This window comes from Syngnathus typhle, linkage group LG3 (genome assembly GCF_033458585.1).
Source record: "Syngnathus typhle isolate RoL2023-S1 ecotype Sweden linkage group LG3, RoL_Styp_1.0, whole genome shotgun sequence".
Lineage (NCBI taxonomy): Eukaryota > Metazoa > Chordata > Actinopteri > Syngnathiformes > Syngnathidae > Syngnathus > Syngnathus typhle.
Window position 1 is genome coordinate 19,975,157 of NC_083740.1, and position 22,477 is coordinate 19,997,633.

General features: G+C 44.7%; 2 protein-coding genes across 3 annotated transcripts in view; one reads left to right on the forward strand and one right to left on the reverse strand.

Annotated features, from left to right (window-relative positions):
* LOC133151487 (VPS10 domain-containing receptor SorCS1) overlaps window positions 1–22,477 on the reverse strand; it is a 214,455-nt gene that overhangs the window by 57,580 nt on the left and 134,398 nt on the right. For both annotated transcript variants that reach the window (XR_009713916.1, XM_061274566.1), the window contains exons 16-18: window positions 22,163–22,296; window positions 19,645–19,758; window positions 16,468–16,639 (exon numbers count right to left, since the gene is read on the reverse strand). Coding sequence is in view for 1 of the 2 variants with exons in the window: in XM_061274566.1 (XP_061130550.1) it covers window positions 16,468–16,639; window positions 19,645–19,758; window positions 22,163–22,296 (420 nt within the window). In the remaining variant the exon portion in view is untranslated. The remainder of the gene's footprint in view (window positions 1–16,467; window positions 16,640–19,644; window positions 19,759–22,162; window positions 22,297–22,477) is intronic.
* Window positions 14,517–22,477, forward strand: part of LOC133151488 (uncharacterized) — a 32,201-nt gene continuing 24,240 nt past the window's right edge. The window contains exon 1 of the mRNA XM_061274568.1: window positions 14,517–14,817. Coding sequence (XP_061130552.1) covers window positions 14,612–14,817 — 206 coding nt within the window. The 5' untranslated portion in view covers window positions 14,517–14,611. The remainder of the gene's footprint in view (window positions 14,818–22,477) is intronic.

Sequence of the window (22,477 nt, forward strand, 5' to 3'; positions counted from 1 at the left end):
GTCCTGGAAATCTCATATCATGACTATTTCCACAAAATTGGCCAAGAGCCCACGGGACCGTTTAATCCGGCCCGCCAACCCTGAACAAATTGTATTATTAAACTGTTTTTTTTTTTTGGTCATTTTGCCTGCAATGACTGCATTTCCCCAGTAGATGGGGAAGCGCTCGCCTGCGCATTTACTACCGGAAGCCGTGTCAGAAAGCTCGGTGCACACTCACAAGTGCGTGTACGTACTCAGTAGTACGGATATGGCGCACTGGCGCTCTATTTGTATCAGTCCCGAATTTAGAGCGTGGGCTGTGATGACAGCATTCTTGTAATTCGCGCGCTGAGCTTTCAGATGCAGTTTTGCGCTAAAGCCAACCACAAACCTTCCCCTGGAATCCTTCCATTAAAATGAGTCGCCCAAGGAAAAGAAAGGTGGACACAGTGCCGAGCGTTTAAAAGAGAGTGGCCAATTTGGCTCGCCTTTTGCGACGTGACGTTCAGCCACATGAACGTCAACATCAACCCGTCACAGATCGAGGTAAACGGACCAACACCTCGGATCTCGCCTAAGAATTGCCACAACAAATTTTACTCCAGACTATGACGCACTAGCAAACTTTAACAAAAAAGACAGCGGTGTCTACAAGCCTACTGGAAACTACAAAATGATTATAAGGAAGGAACTTATAGAGAACTTTAAGAGACTGCTCATATGTGTCAGAGAGATTCTGCTCTGACAACTGAGCTGAACTTTTATCTGTTAAGATTGTGCATGGCACAACAGAAAGTTAATGTTCCATGGCTTTTTTTTCTATGAAGAACCCAGAGAGAGTTATTTAGTTATTATTTATTTCCTGTTTTTTCTGTGAAGAACTCAGAGAGGGTTATTTAGTTATTATTTATTTCATTAATAGTATTATTTGTTTCCTGACTTTTTTTCTGTAAAGAACCTGGAAAGGGTTACTAAATAACCGTTATTTGGTTATGTGTGGCTTTCTGGAAAACAATAAATTTTTTAAGCTCCCCTACGAACGCCACACTTTTTCTGTTACAAACTGAAAGAGAAGGGAAAGGTTACCGTTTTTTTCCGTGTATAATGCGCCCCCATGTATAATACGCACCCTAAAAATGGCATGTTGATGCTGGAAAAAAGCCTGTACCCATGTATAATACGCACCCAGATTTTGACTCCTACTCAAGTCCGTGAACGTAAAATTATTTCAGAAAAAAGATCATCTTTGGGAACAACCGGATGTTCTGCCGGTCAGTATCACTGCGCATGCGCTAGCATACTCAATAGGGAAGAAATGTTTCGGATTTGTGTAGGGAACATTGTGACAGCAAACGAGGTGATCTAGCAAGCGTCTGATACGAGAGCATTGTGTTCGTATGGAGTGTGTTTGAAGTGAACAGCAGAGAAGAAAGCACAACTGTAATGTATGATATCCGGATTTAAAAAAAAAATAATAATAATTTTGAGATTTTTTTTTTTTGTACCCATGTATAATGCGCACCCCAGATTTTAGGACAATAAATTAGCTAAATTTTGCGCATTATACATAACGGTATGTGGCCCTCACAGGAAAAAGTTTGGGCACCCCTGGGCTAGACCATACTTGAGCCTATGTATCTTCTGCAGAAACGAGCTCTAAGAGTAATATGTTGTGTACATCCAAAACATTCATCTCAGCCTCTTTTTACTCGGCTAGGTATCCTCACTGTTTTCCAAGTCAATCATCTTCAAATTGGTCTCTTTGTTGATGGCTCATTGGGGAGAACCCTTCCCCAATTTTTTCAAAACTTATTTAGACATAATTGTCAGGTCCAAAATTACCCCACACGCAGCTCAAATGACCTCAGACCACCAATAGCCCGTACAGCCCAAACTCAATTTAACATAGGCTACAGAGGGTCAACGATTTACAATTCGCTGCCACTATTTTTATGGGACTTGTCTTCTCACCAATTTAATAAAGCTCTGAAATCACTTCTCTTAGACACTACCGTTTTTTCCGTGTATAGTGCGCAAAATTTAACTAATTCATTGTCCTAAAATCCGGGGTGCGCATTATACATGGGTACAAAAAATGTTTAATTTTTTTTTTTTTTTTTAAAGAAAGTCATAGTACAACAAAACCAACAACAGGACTGACCGACAAAGTCGTGGAACAAAAAGACAGGGTGACATTACCAAAGACAGGAACAGAAACCACATCATGACAGTAAGACATGCAATGATCCGACGGTGCGCGAGGGGCAGACAGGACTTAAATAAAAAACACGTTACATCGATTGAGGTGACACAGGAAGAGAGGGGCGACGCGAACAGAAACTATGGCAACCTAGACACATAGCAAAACTGGGGACGAGACATGACAAATCTCCCTCGAAATAAAACTTGAAATCACCTTTCTTCTTGTTTGTTGTCAACCGCGCATCGCATTCAGCCATCCTGCCCAACACACTTAGTAAAATTCATAATTGACGACACATCGTTTGATGCGATGGTGCAATCCTTGATGGTGTGTTATTGTCAAATATTGTTTGTTTTTTAATCTCCATCGCGGACCGGACGTCATAAGGAGGCCGCCATTACAGATGCGCAAAACGGTTGCGCAAGACACGTCAGCTATGTAAAGAGCGAGAGTTCAGTTCTCCACCTATTAGTTTCAATTCACAGTTTAATTAGCAGTTTCAATCAGCAAATAACAAAATGCGTATTACAGGTAATATTTTATTTCACAACACTTTGTCTTGTTCCTTTGGTCTCTGCTGTTCATCCTAAAACACAAAGGCGCTCTTTAAGCAATGCGACAGCAAGCGCCCGGCGCGCTGCGGTTGCGCGACCGCACCAAATTAAGCTCCCTGCGCAGTGCGCACTGAGGTCCACTTAAATTTTAGAAAGTACATCAGGACTTTAAAAATATCTTCTAAATTTCAGCGACGGCTCTGTCACAATAATGCGACCAGCGCGGTGCAGTTGGGCGGTCGGCGGCGCGCTACGGTTGAGCGTTCTCTCTCGCACTCTCTCTCTCGCTCTCTCTCGCTCTCGCACACACGCGCACACACGCAAACCGGATATCATACGGAGGCCGACATTACAGATGCGCAGAACGGATGCGCAAGACACGTCAGCTATATAAAGAGCGAGAGTTCAGTTCTCTACCTAAATCCGTATTACAGGTAATATTTTATTTCACAACACTTTGCCTTGTTCCTTTCTTCTCTGCTGTTCACTTCAAACACGCTCCATGCGACCGCAATGCTCTCGTGTCAGACGCTTGCTCGATCACCTGCTCGTTTGCTGTCTGTCACAATGTACCCTACACAAATCCGAAACATTTGTTGCGGCTCCGAGTCACGACGAGGGGCAAGTTTTGGTTTCCAAGGGTGTTTTTATTCCTCTTCAACGTCTCTCCCATACAGAGCCGCCTTTTTCACGTCCGCACGCCTTTTTCTAATGTGCGCACTGAGCGCGGTGGTGCCTTTACGGGCAGTTGGGGAAATCAACGCCAACAAAGAAAAATACATCCAGCCTAGTTAAGACCATACCAAAGACTATAAAAATGGGACCCATTGCCTCCCTGCGTGTGTGACGATCATTGGGACTTAAAAAAAAAAAAAAAAAAAAATCAAAAAAAATCATAAAAATTGGTTGCGTATTATACATGGGTACAGGCTTTTTTCCAGCATCAGCATGCCATTTTTAGGGTGCGTATTATACATGGGGGCGCACTATACACGGAAAAAAACGGTAAATACTTTCCATATAGTATGCTAAATGAACCTGGATCCATTCATTATTCTCTTTGGTTACAGTTTCGATGTGTTTTTTCCCTATTGTTATATGTTGTATGCCTTATCCCTGTTATTAATTGTTCTTTTTTTTCATATGTATGACATGTATTAGGATGCATATTTCTCTATCCATTGAAATGTTACCTTAAATATATTCATATTTATAGAAAATGCCACTTCCCAAGACCCTGGAGGGTTTTTTAGACATTCAAAGTCAAAGTCAAAGTCAAAGTCTGGTTTATTGTCAATCTCTTCACATGCCAAGACACACAAAGAAATCGAGATTACGTTTCCACCATCCCACGGTGACAAGACAAAGTACACAACATACATACAAACAAACAACACAAAATAAAAACAATAAGGCACAACCAATGAATAATAAGAGTGATGAATAAATAATAAATAAACAAATAACACAATAAATAAATAAGAGGAGCAAAACGGAGCAAGTGTGCATACAGCAGACAGTCAGAATATAGCGCAAAAGTACAGGACGCTACGCAGAAGGGGGGAGAGAGTTGAGGATCCTAACAGCCTGGAGTATGAAGCTGTTGGTGAGTCTGGTGGTGAGGGAGCGCATGCGGTTGGTGCTGTAGGTCGCAGCGCAGTCATGCGTCAGCAGGGTGAGGAGCAGCGGACTGAGCACGCAGCCTTGGGGGGTCCCCAACACGTACCACCTGAGGTCTCTGACTGAGGAAGTCTAGTAGCCAGTTGCAGAGGTAGGTACTGAGGCCCAGCTTGGCGAGTTTGCAGATGAGTCGTTGGGGCACAATGGTGTTGAAGGCAGAACTGAAGTCCACAAACAGCAATCTCACATACGAGTCCCTACTCTCCAGGTGGGTGAGGGCCGAGTGGGGGGCAGAGCAGATGGCATCCTCAGAGGACCGTTTGGCGTGGTACGCAAACTGGAAGGGGTCTATGGTGGGGGCTAGAATGGATCTGATGTGCTCCATGACAAGCCGCTCAAAGCACTTCATGATGATGGGCGTCAGTGCCACGGGGCGGTAGTCATTGAAGCAGGACACGGCAGGTTTCTTCGGCACAGGTACGATGGTGGCAGCCTTGAAACACGAAGGGACGACGGCTTGCTGCAGGGAAATGATGAAGATGTCCGTGAAGACACCCGTCAGCTCCCCAGCGCAGTCCTTCAGCGCTCGACCCGGGATGTTGTCAGGGCCCGCCGCCTTACGAGTGTTGATAGCGGCAAGCGCCCTCCTCACGCTATCAGCAGAGAGGCACAGGGGCTGCTCTTGTGGGGAGGAGGAGGGGCCTTCAGCGGGCAAGTGCTGTTCTGAGCGTCGAAGCGAGCAAAGAAGCGATTGAGATCGTTGAGCAGACCGATGTCGCCCTCACAGCTCTGCGGCGCGGGCTTGTAGTCCGTGATGGTCTGAATGCCCTGCCAAAGGCTCCGTGCATCCTTGCTGTCCTTGAAGTGGGTGGTAATCCTGCAAGAGAATGCCCTATTCGCCTCCTTGATGCCCCGGGACAGGTCAGCCCTCGCTGCCCTCAAGCCAGCCTCATCCCCCGCTCTGAAGGCTTTCTCCATCACATTTATTTAATCTATGTACATTTTAAATGTTTTTGTATGTGAAAACAAACAAAAAACAAAACCATTCATTCATTGAACGATTCGTTTGAACGAATCTTTTGAGTGAACAGATTCTAAAGATTCAGTTCACCTAAAATAACTGGAATGCACATCACGAAGCAGAACTCTATGCAGCTGGTCGACCTCCCCTGGCCAAACATCTGACAGACCCTTTTTTTGCACCATGAGCCAAGGGAAGCTACCACAGGAGTTCAAAGATACCTCTATCGTCCACCTATACAAGCAAAAGGGCAACCGGCAGGACTGTAACAACCATCGTGGCATTGCTCTGCTGTCTGTAGCAGGCAAGATCCTGGCCAGAATTCTGCTGAACCGTCTGACAGAACATCTTGAGTATGACATCCTCCTCCCAGAGAGCCAGTATGGATTCAGGCAGGGTCGTAGAACTGTTGACATGATCCTTGCTGCTCGCCAACTCCAAGAGAAGTGTCGTGAACAGAACGTCAGTCTGTACTCCAGCTTTGTAGATCTGACAAAGACCTTCGACACTGTTTGACGTGAGCTCTGGAAGAGCATGTCAAAGTTTGGCTGTCCCAAAATCTTTATCCAGATGGTCCGCGAATTCCATGATGGAATGCAGGCATGAGTCCAAGACAACGGTGCATACTCTGAGCCCTTCCAGGTGAAAAACGGAGTCAAGCAGGGCTGTGTTCTGGCACCCACTCTGTTCAGCATGATGTTCTCAGCCATGCTGACAGACGCCTACCGTTTTAGGGACATGGGAATAGACCTGCGCTACAGCATCAATGGCAAGCTGTTGTACCTACAGAGACTACAGGCAAAAACTAGTGCAGACGACCACAGTCCGTGACTTCCTCTTCGCGGACGACTGCGCACTCAATGCATCCAGCCAGATGGAAATGCAGCAACTGAGCATGGACATCTTTGCCACAGCATGCTCTGACTTTGGCCTCACCATCAGTACAAAAAAGACAGAGGTGATGTACCAAGATGCTCCTGGAGCCCTTAACACTGAGCCCCTCATCAGCGTGAATGGTGAACATCTCAAGGCAGCTGAAAAGTTTGTCTACCTAGGTAGCACCCTGTCCCGTACGGCCAATATAGATGAGGAAGTCATCCACAGGGTGGCACATGAGAGTGCAGCCTTCGGCAGACTCTGCAGCTCTGCCTGGGAACGTAGAGGGCTCAGCCTGTAGACCAAACTGAAGGTCTACCGTGCTGTTTTCCTCCCCTGCCTGCTCTATGTCTGTGAGACATGGACCGTCTACAGCCGACATGCAAAGCAGCTCAATGCCTTCCACATGAGATGCCTCAGGAAGCTACTGAACATCAGATGGCACTGAGGTTCTCCACAGGGCAGAGATGGAAAGCATCTATGCCATCCTCAAGTACTCCCAGCTGAGATGGGCTGGTCATGTCTGCCGCATGCCAGACGAACGCCTTCCAAAAAGGCTTCTGTACAGCGAACTACACCTTGGCAAGCGCTCTTGTGGCGGCCAGCGGAAGCGGTACAAGGACACGCTAAAGGCCAGTCTCAAAAGCTGCGGTCTGGACCCAGAGACCTGGGAGGCCGATGCCCAACACCGACCAACTGGTGCTCTGCAGTCAAGCACGGCGTTGCAGACTTTGAAAAGCGACACATCCACGAAGCGGAACGTAAACGACAGCTTTGCAAAACCAAAGACAGTTTTGCCCTCCTACCCAACCAGCCCTCAACCCTAACCTGCCTCCACTGCAACATTCCGTGCAGGGATTGGCCTCATCAGCTATCTCCGCACACGTAAGACACTGTGAAGTCACATGGTCATCTTCGAAAGCGAAGGACGAACATTCATTCGATTGTTAGTTGCCAAACATACACAAAATGTTGGGACAAGCCAAATTCTTGATTTTTTTTATCTTAATAACAATAATGCATCAGATTTATGTAGCGCTTTTCTGGATACTCAAAGACGCTTTACTATGAATACATTATTCCTACACTCACATTATGGTGGTGGTAAAGTACGTAAGAACCCACAGCTGCCCTAGGGCAGGCTGACGGAGGCTTGGCTGCCAGTGTAGATTGATTGATTGATTGATTGATTGATTGATTGATTGATTCATTGATTCATTGAACAATTATTGATCCCCAGGGGTGGCTCTCATAAGGCTGCCACACAACGGCGCCACAAAGAAAGCCAGAAAGTGCGAAAGATAAAAGCCATCAAAGCAAAGCAAAGCAATAAGGCATAGGAAAAAAAGGAACAGCGGCCAACCAGCACCCCTCAATATCAGAGAACCCCCCAAAATACACAAAATAGCCTCCACAAGGTCCATAGACAGGTGTAAGGGCAGTCCAGTTCAACGGCGCCTAATGGATCATGGTCGTAAATCGGTGAAAACATCCCAAAGCAGGCAAACGTGTGAGCAGCGTCCTGGGCACTCATTCGGGGCACGTGCAGATGGTCACCACGGGGCTAGCGCGGCGAAGGTCGTTGGTTCCGACGAGCACGAGGGAGCGGACTCCCTACAGGGGTCGGGGCTGCGAAGCCAAGGCGAGGGACCCGGTCAGCACCGGCCGGATAAGCAGGAAGCCGTCATAGATTTATGCCGGTCTCGACCGATGTGCGCAGCCATCCCGGCCCCAGGGAAAAAAAATATTACTGCTCCCACTTGCTTCCTTTGGAGGCATGATTAGAGTTGAAGCAATCCTCAGAGTAACGAGAATGTAATAACAAACGGAGTCAGTTGGCATGCGGGTGCTCTCGCGAGGTTCGACAACCGAATTTCGTCTGACAGCCGATGTATATATATGTATATATATATATACACACTTATCTGTCAGGACAGCAAAGGCAGGGCAACCAAGTGCAGCACAATCCTTTATTGCCAAAAGGGGAAATGGAACGCCGGACCTGCGGTCGGGCTGGCGTGGCAGAGCGCAGCGCGTAGGAGTAGTCGGTGGCAGGCAGAAAGTCGAAGGACGAGCACGTTGTCAGGACAGGCGGCGAGCAGAAGCGTGGTCGAAGGGCGAGCTGGTTGTCAGGACAGGCGGCAAGCAGAAGCGTGGTCAAAGGGCACGGAAGCAGGTGGCTACAAAGCTCGGTTCGGGGAAAAAGGCAGGAGTATCACAGGCAGGGTAAGCAGACGAACTGACAACCACTGGCAGCACACCGAGAGGTTAAGTAGGGAACCTAACGAGCCGTAGCAGGTGCGGGTAATTCACTGAGTAGGGCTTGGCTGGAGGTCAGGTGACGCGGAGGCGTGACATTAACTCCAGCTCCACACTTATATATTATTATATACTGTATATGCACTTTTTTTGTCAAACGGCAACGATAATGTATCATCCTGTGCAAGCGTTCAGGAACTTGGCGTTGAATCACAACTTACTCTTGAAGAGAGTATTTCTGTTGTTTCAGTAATTTATTTGGGCTTTGCACCTTTACCTTTGTACTTTTATGTCCCACATTCGCAAGTGTATTTTAATCTTCATGTGTTTCCACACTTGAAAAGGAAGGATTTGACTAGACTGGGATTTCACTCTTTGTTCGGGTTTATTGAGCGAAACAGTCAAGGTGAAAAACTGGTACCGTTTTTTTCCGTGTATAGTGCGCCCCCATGTATAATACGCACCCTAAAAATGGCATGCTGATGCTGGAAAAAAGCCTGTACCCATGTATAATACGCACCCAATTTTAAAAAAAAATATTATTATTTTTTTTTTTGGACGAGGGGCAAGTTGTGGTTTCCAAGGGTGGTTTTATTCCTCTTCAACGTCTCTCCCATACAGAGCCGCCTTTTTCACGTCCGCACGCGTCTTTCCCGTGCGCGCACGGAGCGCGGTGGTGCGTTTACGGGCAGTCGGAGAAATCAACGCCAACAAAAAAAAATTACATCCAGCCTAGTTAAGACCATACCAAAGACTATAAAAATGGTACCCATTGCCTCCCTGCGTGTGTGACGGTCATTGGGACTTAAAAAAAAGAAAAATTAAAAAAAAAAAAAAAAAAATGTGTACCCATGTATAATGCGCACCCCAAATTTTAGGACAATAAATTAGTTAAGTTTTGCGCACTATACACGAAAAAAAACGGTACTCCCTTTGGTCTCCTCTTCCCATGAGTTTTTCTCCTTTATCCGTGGAGCTCAGTGCTGTTTGCTGCTGCTGCTGCTGTGTTGCTCACTGAACAAAAAGCTTGTGTTGTTTGCTGATGTACACTGGTGTGTGCGCGCTCCTAATCAGGAAAAATTGCGCTCAGCTGTTGAGGCGCTCTGTGGAGCTCTGCTGCGGGCTGCACGTTCACGTCACACACTTGCAGTGACCCCTTGTGGTCACATGCACCCACAGACAGGCGCGCACCTCCCAAGTTGCCGCAACACACATTCTAAATGTTCTCGTTTTTTGGGCAAACAAGACATAATACATTCACTAAAAACAAAAAAATAGTTAAGGCAAATATATGTTGTTGTTTTTTGTTTTTTTTTGTACGTTGAATGCTTCATTTGTACATGCTTCGTTTCCAACCTTAGTCTGGCACCTACAGCAGATATTTTGTGTTTGTACATTCTGGAGCAGAGTCATGTTTTGGTTTCAATTCACGATTCCAAGCAATTTTTTCTTGTATTTCAGAGTGTACGGTGATAGCACCTGGATACTAGTGTGAATGGACCATAATTGTGTAAATAATCGTGATTTCAATATTGAACAAAATATTCATGATTAGGATTTTTATCCATAATCGAGCAGCCCTAATTGAATTGACTGTTCATTAGATTTTATAGCGTAACGGGTTACGTTATAGAGCACATCCTGAAAAATCTAATGTGATCATACAAAATCAAATGCAAATTTTGCAGAGGCATTTCTTTTTCCCAGTAGATTAACAGTAAATTAACCCATCAGGTTAACTGGAATACGTGTTACAGTTCTGTTTTTTTGCCACTTGATGGCGACGTTGATCCATTTGTTAAATTAATAACTGTTTATTCAAGTATGGAATGAAATCTAACAATCAATCAATCTGCTTTATTTGTTTGGAACAGAAACCCCCATGCCAAAAAAGTTAATGTGGCAATTAACAACGCCCTCCGAACTATAACAGGATGCCTGAAACCGAGCCCTGTGTCCCTCCTGCCTGTCCTCGCAGGAATAGCGCCAGCCAACCTTCGGCGAGAGGCTGCCACCCTCGTTCTCGCCAGGAAGGCAAAAAAGAACAACTGGCACATCCTGCACAACACTGCAACAACTCCAGCTCCACCAAGCAGACTCAAGGCACGCCACCCCTACAACATGGCAGCACAAGAGATGCTCAATTCCATCCCTGAAGACATCTCCAGAGATGCCTGGCTGACAGCAGTTTGGAAGCAGGAGTGGGAGGCAGCTGGCCCCTCCCTCATGCACCGTTATGTCTGGGAACCAGGAGCTGGCGCCATAGGAGGAGACGAACTATCTCACCAGCAGTGGACCACACTGAACCGCTTAAGAACTGGTGTTGGGCGCTTCAACACGTCTATGCGGACAGTGCGGCATGCGAGTGTGGGGCCCCCGAGCAGACAGCCGACCACATCATCAACACCTGCCCCCTACATAGACCACCTTCAGAGGCCGACCTCTTCGACCTGGGGCCAGAGATGCTGGCGTAGCTCCACGGCACCAAGTTGGAGCTCTGATGTTACACAAGAGAGGTAATCTGCTTTATTGTTGTTACCAGGCAACAAGACATACCTAATATCTCAATTGGCACAAGAAACATGAAAAACAATGACCAAAAAGGGGAGACAATGCATACAGGCCTGCCGGAATTTGCCGCAACAGTGCTCCGAGATCTCAGAAAGAGAACACAAGAGAAGAGTTGGGGTTCAAACTACTCTCTTTGATGGAGAGTATTTTGAGTCCAGAAAAATCCTCACACACACAGCATACAATCAAGGATAAGTACAACAGATCTTGAGACAAAACATGTCATGGGCCGAGAAGGTGGAATGTTAGGGGCGTGACAGAATTGGGCTGATTAGCAGCTCAGAGCAGGAGCGCATTCGTAGCTCTGATTTTGTCCCGGGGGTCCAACAACGGCAGTGATGATAGAAGGGTAGTGTATGTGTGTGTATGTGCTCGTATCAGAGCGTCCACAGCTGCTTTGCCAGTCTTATCGTCTCGTTGTTGTGGAGACCTCATTGGCATGATAGTCTTGGACGGGAGATAGGGAGGAGCAGGAGCAGAGCAAGAAGCATCCGCCTTTGTTCAGAGCCAAGCAAGAAAATCCAGTACTGTACAGTGAATAAATTGTGTTAAATAACTGTTGGTGCTTCTGGTGTGTGTCGTGATGGTGGAGCTTCCGGTCCTACTACAGCCTTTTCCCATTGAGTTTTCATCCACTCTATTACGTACTGTCAGGATAATTTCCTTTCACCCCTTTTTTCCACAGTCGCCCAAGTTTTGTACACTGTGACTTCTGCCGCAAGTCTTTGGCAGTTGGAAAACATACCCAGGTATCTGAAGCAATAACCGCCTGTCACAGTTTTGCCCATCATGCCCCCCAGCATTGTCGCCATGGCCTGCAACGGGCAATACTGGGAATATAGTGTGGCCACAAGGCCACACAAATTGTTTATAAGTTTTTTAAGAATTAAAACAAGAACTGAAATCAACTTATTGTTAAAGCAAATATCTTATTGCTGTTGCTTTAACCACCTTACCAGATAGAATTTAGATAATGCAGTGTATCAGAATGCATGGTAGATTAACTGAAACCAGCAATAACTGTCCACTTCATCTGTTTCAAGTGAGCATCTGATTGCAATGTTGGAAACAAAATAAGAAGGACTGTTTGTACTATGTGTCCTCTCTGCATCCATTGCAGCCTGATCATCCTGGATAAGGGACCTTCCCATCTGTGGTCTCTTCTCAAGGTTTCTCATTTCCCCTGGCTGGAGTTTTGAGTTTTTCCTTGCCCTTTTGGGAGTTTAAGATCAGGGGATGTTTGAGAATATTTGCCATTTTCACATGTCCTGAGTGTTGTTAGTCACCTAAATGTTGAACAGAGGGTGTGATTTACCAAAGTCAAATTCCTAGTTTGGCACGCTCAAACATGGCGAATAAGAAACTCTTGAATCTCTTGAATCTTTAACATCCTCTTACAGACACATAAGACACACAGACGTACACAATTATGATAAATGGATAACATCAGAAATACTTTTTGGGATTATATTGCTAAACCAGGGGTGGGCAAAGTTTTTGACTCACGGGCCGAACTGGGTTCTAAATTTGGACCGGAGGGCCGAACCAGGAGCAGATGGACGTAGTGTTTGTGTGAAGTAATATAAGCGACCTGTAAAGGTCATTGCAAAAAAGATTTTGGCCTTTAGTAGGTAGTAAAGCATGGATATTCCAAACAAGTTTTTTGAAAACAAATGCATTTATTAACAGCATTAAAAAAATAATAATAACAATTCACTAAAAACTGCTATCAGTGATTCTCATAAAATACGACACTGCTATTATGAATATGAGTCTCCATCACTTCAGTGCCTGCAGGTCAGATTAATGAAAGATGTTTATTTTATGAGATCACATCAAACGGCAAACATCCATCCATCCATCCATTTTCTGTACCGCTTAGTCCCCACTGGGGTCGCGGGCGTGCTGGAGCCTATCCCAGCCGTCATCGGGCAGTAGGCGGGGGACACCCTGAACCGGTTGCCAGCCAATCGCAGGGCACACAGAGACAAACAACCATTTGCACTCGCACTCACACCTAGGGACAATTTGGAGTGTTCAATCGGCCTACCAAGCATGTTTTTGGGATGTGGGAGGAAACCGGAGTGCCCGGAGAAAACCCACGCGGGCCCGGGGAGAACATGCAAACTCCACACAGGGAGGGCCGGAGGTGGAATCGAACCCACACCCTCCTAACTGTGAGGCGGACGTGCTACCCAAGTGAACATTCTGACCAAATATATCATCTTGAAGAATTGGTGAAAGCATACATCCAAATAAAGTAATCAAAACAGCAACACGGTGAGGGGTATCTGAAAATCAGAGCAGAGTTTTAACTCACAAACACCTGGTAACAGAGGTGAGGAAACGGGAAACACTTCCTTAAAGTAAGCATTAAGAACTTTACAGGTTAAGATTAGTCGCAAACAGGTGGTGCATCAATGTCCTTGAGCATCCTGCATTGTTTGAAAATGAGAATGGTCGCTAGTTTCAATCCCTGCTATGTGTACAAATCATATTCAAAATGCCTCCCCTTCATTTTCAGTGGGAACAGTGTTGTTGGTCTCCCTTTTTTGCTAGTGCGTCATAGTCTGGAGTAAAATTTGTCGTGGCAATTCTTAGGAGAGATCCGAGGTGTTGGTCCGTTTACCTCGATCTGTGACGGGTTGATGTTGATGTTTATGTGGCTGAACGTCACGTCGCGTACGTCGAGCCAAATTGGCCACTCTTTTTTAAACACTCGGCACTGTGTCCACCTTGCTTTTCCTTGGGCGACTCATTTTAATAGAAGGATTCCAGGGGAAGGTTTGTGGGTGGCTTTAGCATAAAACTGTATCTGAAAGCTCAGCGCGCGAGTTACAAGAATGCTGTCGTCACAGCCCACGCTCTAAATTCGGGACTGATACAAACAGAGTGCGAGTGCGCCATGTCCGTACTACTGAGTACGTACACGCACTTGTGAGTGTGCGCCAAGCTTTCTGACACGGCTTCCGGTAGTAAATGCGCAGGCGAGCGGTTCCCCATCTACTGGGGAAACGCAGTCATTGCAGGCAAAATGACAAAAAAAAAGTTTAATAATCCAATTTATTCAGGGTTGGCGGGCCGGATTAAACGGTCCTGTGGGCCGGATGTGGCCCGCGGACCGTAGTTTGCGCACCCCTGTACTAAACCATTACGGTAATTGCTAAGCTTTACGATTGTCAGGACAGGGCATTGGGATAATTATCCTGACGTGAGAAATGAGCTTAACCTGATTTTATGGACAGGAAACGTTTTCAAGTCCTGACGAAGCTGGCTAAAGTTCTCGAGAGCAGTAGAAAAGAGGCCAACAACCAATCTGCATCCAAAGAGCTTCCTGTCAGGTTTCTGAGGGCAGGGTAAAGCAGCGGAGACACCAGCTGACGTGGCCAACGGACTGTGTCGTCCCAGGCAAGGGATGAGAACATGAGAGCCGACATCCTCAAACAGCTGTTCCCCCGTGAAATCACCACCACTTCACTACAGCCAGACATAGTGCTTTGGTCTGCTGCTACTGCTAAGTCTGCCATGCTCATAGAGCTCACCATCTCCTGGGAGGAGGGAATACAAGCTGCCTACGAGCATAAAGCAGCCAAATATACAGATCTGGCTGCCGAGTGTGAAGAGTCAGGTTGGTCCATCATCAGTAGAAGTGGGCTGTCGGGGCTACCGACGACACATCGACGACAAGGCTGCTTCGAGATGTGGGAACAACTGGCGCTAAACTCCGAAAGGTAATGAAGGCTTCTAGCTGTAGCTGAGGAGGAGGGATACAGATTGGGGGTCAAGGCAGTAAAATGGGTCAGCTGCAGGGGGTCGTCACTGCCACCGCTCCACCACCAGGTTACGTTCCGGGATTAAAGTGAGTGAAGCTCAGATGAGCGGTGGTCCCCGGATGACGACCCTGCAGCTGACCCAAGGCACAGTAGGAGGTGCAACAGGCATATGTGCCCTGCAGAAACAACCCCATACCTGTACAATCAATATATCTGACATCACCAAGGCCTGTGAGAGCAACTTAATGAAAGAAAAAAATCCGTCACATTCAAGGGATTTTCTCACAGCCCTGCTTCGCCTGCTACCAAGCCAGTAGTTTTCCCCTTGACGTCAGTCGTTAACAGCCACGCCCACGTAATTAGCTAACCACCTGTTCCTGCTTGTTAGATGGCGCTATTTAAACCCTGAGTTTGTCTGTGATGTCACTCGTAAGATAACTGTACTCTATCCGTCTGACTGTTGACAAATTATTTTGATCGTATGATTATGTTGGAATGTTGACTAGAATCATTAGCTTTGTTAAAACCTTCCACCTGCCCTTGACTCGTGGAAATTTTCCACATCTAGTTGTTGAAACTTTCCAAATGATTCAAAAACATTCTTTCTTAGTTAACTAAAATGCTCCACTAGTATCTTTTTCCACAACCTTATAAAATAAAGAGCTAAGACCTTCTGCACTGATTAACCAGTTTGCATTGGAGACCCCTGAAACATGTTCACGCGCACCCCCACCCAGCTTTCTCTCAAATATTCTCTTGCAAGAAGCGAAAGTCAGACTGTTTTCAAGCACTTCTGTATCCTATAAGGTGATGAAGGCTTTCTCCACTTCCAAGTGCTAAAAAGGGCAAACTGTCTCCAGTGTGGTTCTTGGAAGGAAGGTAGAGTGAGGAACACTCTTTCACTGACCCCGTTGCTAACCTTGTCTGTGCACTGACCTGATCGCAGCCCGTCCTGACCAGTTGCCCATTCTTGACCACGCTTTGCTCACTGCCCGCCCTGACCACTTCCCTGTTTTTGACCATGCTTTTCTCGCCGACTGTCCTGACGACTTGCCCGTCCTGACGGCTTGCCCCGTCCTTGACCACGTTCTGATCACCGCCCGTCCTGACCGCCCGCTCGGCCCTGACCACGATTACGCGTTGCGCCCCGCTGCCCTGCGCACTTGCTCTACTGCGCTCTCCGCCAGAATCGTTCCTCTTACCTGTCAGTTACTAATTACCGTCAGTCAAACGAGCCGAGTTTTCCACTTTCCCTCATTTCACTAAAGCTTGCATCATGCTGCACTTGGTTGTCCAGACCCGTTTGTCCTAGTTTGGGCCACTGTGAGACTCTTGCGATAGAGCCAAAGAATCAATCAACATGTCTAAAAAGGGTTGCTGCAGAACTTGCTTTGTTCAGTGTGTGAGAAGAGGTTATAGTTGTGCCAGGACATCTTTTGGCTTCTCACCATGTCAAAGCACCTGCTCAAAATACCCTGAGCATCCAACACTTCCTCTCTGAGAAGAACATTAGCTGCTGGAGCAACCTCGTTTGCAGTAGTGATAAACTGCACTGCACCAATATCCAGTATTCATTGAGTCTGTAAAGTTGAGAAAACAAAGTGTTACCTGCTCCAGAAAGACGAGAAAGGTGACATTGGTGCCCAGTACAGCTGACAGTGTACCCTCACTGGTGACCAGGTGAAGTCCTTTGGGGGCTTGCATGGGACAATACTGCCTTTTGGCTGTGTACTCCACAATGACCCCATCTGTACAATTGTTTGAGACCACCTTCCTGTAACTAGTTTTGGGAAAAATAAAAAATACAAACATGGGTATGACTAACACAATAAATGCCAGAGTAAATGCCAAATCATTCATACCATTCTGAAACTAAGCAAATTGGAGTCTAGATAAAAAAAAAGGGGTTGTATCTAAAAGAAAACAAAGTTGGCCTGATTTTCCGCACCATAGGGCGCACTTAAAAGCCTTTAATTTTCTCAAAAAACGAATGGACCGAATTCCAAAATCTGTAAATGTTGTGTGACTGCCGCCACACAGGGCCGTATTATGTAGACGTAATATGGTGACCCGATGAATCAATCAGAGGATATTACATTTTACGTAGATCGGGGTTGTAAACCAATCAGAGAACTTGTATGTACCTCTGCTGCAATTGTTAAATAAATACTAGGGGTGTAACGATACATCGATACACATCGATTAATCGATATAATGCTCTACGATTTATTGGCATCGATGCTAAACGTAAACATCGATTTATATCGCCGTGTTTGACCTCGGACATTAGACGCGACTTTATTTTGAAATCCAATTCATTGTTGCTTGCTTCCTTTTTCCGGGAGCAGTGCGCCCGGCGTTGTTGTGTTGTGAGCAGAGCAGCCACGTGAAAGGGGAGTCGACAACTCGTACGCGGCTCCTGGGCTGGTGCTATGGCTAGTGTCCAAAAAGACGAGGAAATTGGCTCCGCTTTAGGCTTCAAGTCATTCTTTGGAAGCACTTTGGATTCTAAAGAAAAGATGACTCAACGAACAAGACACGTGCAGTTTGTAAATCCTACCACGCGGTGATCGACGTCACTGACGTCAAAGTTCAGTGTTAAAATAAGCACTTTGTATACTACAATAGTCTTGTAATTTCCTTAATAAAGAGTTTGCAGTACCTTGTTGATTTTGCGTATGAATTGTTATAAATCAGGATATTGTTCTATATTTTTTATTTTAAAAAAAAAATCGATCGTAGAGCACTATATCGCGATATATCGTGAATGAATCGCAGCAGGCTTTAAGATATCGGCAAATATCGTATCGTAGTTCTTTATATCGATATTATATCGTATCGAGACAAAACCCGCGATTTACACCCCTAATAAATACTATTGGTTTGTGCAAAGCAAACAGCATTAGGACCCACTAAAATGGCATCAGCAGAGAGACATACTTACGAGGCACAAGTCAAGGTTTGGAAAGCCGGGATCATTGCCAAATATCAATGTGACAACGAGACAATTACAAGAGAGAACTTGTAATGTTTAATGACAAATTTTTCCAAGTGTTTAATTTGGATCCAGGAGATGACTTTGATGGATTTGCATCTGAATATCGTTTAACAATAATGTGAGTACAGTAGAGTACATGGTTAAATACTAGAACGAAGTAAAACCGCACTCACTGTTTATTTTTTTCTTTACCGTAAATTATAGCATACATGCACGCCATAATCCGGTGCGCCCTGTGTATGGATTAAATCCAAACGAGCCCCCGAAATTGAGTCTGCACCTTTTAAAGCAAAGCGCCTTATGATGCAGAAAATACGGTAAAATAAAAAAAAACTGCATTTATCTCACAAAATGCATTTAAAAATCCTTATGGAAAATATGAGTCTCAAATCCATAGAGCAAATGTGGAAAAAAGTTAAATCTACAAAGACTACAGGATAACAAGCTCATTGCTGTTGTCATCTTTCTGTGTGATTACAGAAAACATACATGAAAGCAATGGTTTCAAAACAAGATGACATCCAAAACATAAATATTCATTACATACAGAGCTGATTTAGTTTTATAAAAGATATATCCACAAAGCCAACATTTTGTAAATACAAGCATGCTAAAATAGGAGTAACAATAAATATAATTTTCTTTAAATAAAAATAGAAAATACGACCGTTTCTTTAATTAAATTGAGAATAAAGTGCCTTCAAATACTGCTGCAAGCTTCCATCTGCCAAATGAACAGTTGACTTCCTAAATCTTGCCTCGGGAATCTCATTGCTATGCTGACATGTTAATCGGTGAGCTTGTCCACGACCAGCTGGCACTCCTGGACGAAGTGAATGGCATAAAAGAATAAATGTAGCATTGAAGTAATATACAATTATTCTTATTATTATATGTATGGTGTATGGATGTATGGTTTTGTATTGACAATTATTTGAGACTAGGAAGGAATGTCCCATTACTACTGCTCGATTCTAAGGGCATCATCTCAAGTTTGGACTGCGAGAGGGAAAATGACATTTTAAAATATGAAGGGGTGCTACAATAAAAGTGTGTTTTTTTTACCAAAATAATAATTAAGTTAACATTTCGACCCAAACACACATATTTCACGCATTAGCTCCGGAGAGTCGGTTTGTCACAGCTAACCTGCTCACGCGCCCTCTGTGCTCAGGGGCACGCATCACCAGTACGTAACTGCGCGCGCTGATCACCTCCACCAGTCCCATGTTACCCGGTGATTAGGGCATGTATATAGCTCAGTCGTCGACGTTTCGTCTGTTTTGACACACGTATGCCTGCCACCTGATTCCTGCTTGCCTGTGACGCTGTGTAACGAAATGGACTCTGGGCCAACCTTCTGCCTGTCCCCGACCACAAGCTTTTTTTGCCCCTGTTTGCCGCACACGACGGGAGCTCTCTGACTTGCTCGACCCGGCTCGTCAGTCGCCTCGTACACCTGCTCTGCTGGTATTCCAGCCTCCCTTTTCCCTAAATGAAGAGTCCGTGTTGCACATGGCTGTCCTGTCTCATTCGTGACAGGCTGGCTGCCTCGCTTCTCGTCTTCAGTGATGCGCATTGCTCAGAAGTACGCCCCGCACAGCTGATATTTAAATGTTGTTTTCCCATCACTTATAAACCCTTAAAGTAGCAAATACGTGATAGATGAAGCGCAAAGTGGCGAGGGATCACTTTATAGCCCACAGCCCCCATATCCCTCAACTTGAATGTAGGTTGAGCAACACATTTAACAACAGCCTGTGAATCAGTTCGCAGCCTGTGTTTACCCAGTGCTGTTCAGGAAGGTCATCCCTGTGGGGCAACTCCGGGACATCGCTGATGGATAGAACCAAAAGGCAGGAGTACACTTGCCATCAGTTCGTCGGTCATAGCCATAATCACTGTAAGAATCCAAGCACAGACAACACCATTATCCAAAAAAGAGATTTCACAAACTTGTTGTAGTGTGTAAAAGGTCGGTTTAGGATAAGGGATGATGGAAATGCGTATTTGTTAAAAAACAAAAAAACAAACCCAACCCTTTTCGTGAACATAGCATAAGTTTCACTCGAATAACATTTTTTAATCACAATTTCGTTCAAAACGTTATATTTCGTTATAGCATCTTTCTGTATATGTTGCTACGTATATCAGGCTAATACTGCCAAATCAATGCTATTCGTTATGCTTTCGAGGTCGAATTAGCAGTAAGGCTGGTATCGGGTGTCAGTATCAGAGCATTTTTATGAGTACAAGCAGAGACAAAATATTGGCACCAGCATCAATAGTAGTATTGGTGCAGCCCTAGTTGTAGTAGCCATTGGTGTAACAGAGGCAGAATAACGGCAGCCACGTCCAAAGGGTGGAAAGTAATCATCACTATCGGCTGACATTGCCACATGACTGTACTTATCTCACCGTGATTTTCCATGCATAATACGCAAAATTTAATTGTCCTAAAATCTGGGGTGCGCATTATGCATGGGCACAACAATTTTTCAAGAAAATCTCCCTCGAAATAAAACTTTAAATCACCTTTCTTCTTGTTTGTTGTCAATCGCGCATCGCATTCAGCCATCCTGCCCAACACACTTAGTCAGTAAGATTCATAATTGACGACACATCGTTTGATGCGATGGTGCAATCCATGATGGTGTGTTATTGTCAAATATTGTTTGTTTTTTAATCTCCATCGCAGACCGGATATCATACGGAGGCAGTATCACTGCGCATGCGCACTATGGATCCGATGCGCAGAACGGATGTGCAAGACACGTCAACTATTTAAAGAGCGATAGTTCAGTTTAATTAGCAGTTTCATCAAAATGGTTAAGAGAGCAAGTTATAGTATAGCATTTCAAAATAAAGTCATTGAAGTGGCAGAAGAATTAGGCAATAGGGCAGCTGCGCGCCAATTTGATGTCAATGAATCAAACACAAGACTCTGGAGGAAGAAAAACAATAAATTTGATACAGCGAAGGCTTCAGCAAGAGCACCTGGAAGAGGAAAGAAAGCGGTTGTTCCCAAAGATGATCTTTTTTCTGAAATAATTTTACGTTTACGGACTTAAGTAAGAGTCAAAATTTGGCTGCGTATTATACATGGGTACAGGCTTTTTTCCAGCATCGACATGCCATTTTTAGGGTGCGTATTATGCATGGGGCATATTATACATGGAAAATTACGGTAATTGGTTAAGCTGCAACCGATGCATGAACCTGCACTTTTGACATGTATGGTGCGCTCTGTCTGAAATAAGTCTTCCTTCTGATATACCAATTTACAGGGAAGCCACTGTGAAAAGGGCTAGCTTTGTATTCCAAAAAGAGTACTTCCGATTTAGTATTCTGTTAGTATTGAAAAATCACAGGAAAAATGAAATATATAATTTGCGTTCATAAGTAATAAAATTACAGTCTGCACTTGTGTTGAGTAATAATCTAATGGTACAACAGCAGTCTTTCGCTAAAATGAAAAAGAATCGTCCTAATAATTTTGACGAGTACACAGATGCAAATGTGGTGTCATTCCAGATTTAAGTTATTGTGCTTTGTGATTAAAAAAAAGAAAGAAGAGAAAGAAACAAACAAAAATGGTGTGATGAGCAGCCTCAATCTGTGGACTTGCAGGCACAGGATGGAAGAAAAGAAGCTGGTTGAAAATGTTTTACTTTTGCTTCAAACAAAGCTACAGTTAGTAATGACATCTTGGACATGGGCAGCTGACGAAAAGCGGAGCTACAGAACCCAAGTGAACTAGTCACCAGTCAATTTGTGATGAGGTGTTGGGTGTGAATTAAGGCAAAATAATTGGCAACCAGTTCAGGGTGTCCCCCACCTACTGCCCGATGACTGCTGGGATAGGCTCTAGCACGCCCGCGACCCCCGTGGGCACAAGCGTTATAGAAAATGGATGGACGGATGAATTTTAAGGAAAGAATTGCATTGCCATTTTTCTGCCAAATATTACAATTTAGTTGTGATTTTCTTGAACTCAAGCTTCAATTCATTATTCATAATGCGGAGTAACTTCGAAACATGACAGACAAGGACATCATACCATTAAAAATGTTAAAATCTATGACTAGACGTAAAAGTAGTTCCAAGTAAATCCATAGGTCCGGGTTAAAGGCAAGCGCAGAATTATTTGAGTCAAACGCCATAACTCCATAACTACTTGTAATTGCTCCACAAAAGCCTAGTTGCTTCCAATTTCTTTTCCACTACTACTGCTGTGAATAGTAAAAAAAATGAAGAATAACAATAACATTTTCAAGAAAATGAATTATTCATCAAAAAGCTTACCATTCAAAGTCAGCCTCTGTGCAGTCACAAGGACCTGATGACATTGAGACCGAGTACAGTTTTCCCATAACACACCTGGATGTGGGCTTCAACTTTCTATAGATTCTTTTCACTCCCATCAGGCAGGGCTCTCCCTGTGGGTCAAAAGAAATGCCAAGGTGAAAGATGCATAAAAGAGGTTTTCAACTGTCACATCTGTCGTAAAACCTTTGAGGAAAACATTCATGTACACCATGAGGAATTGCACATTTGCATCGTTAATATTCACTGTAGAATGGCTTGCATATCTGTTTTGGGATTATGCTGTGCTATGCT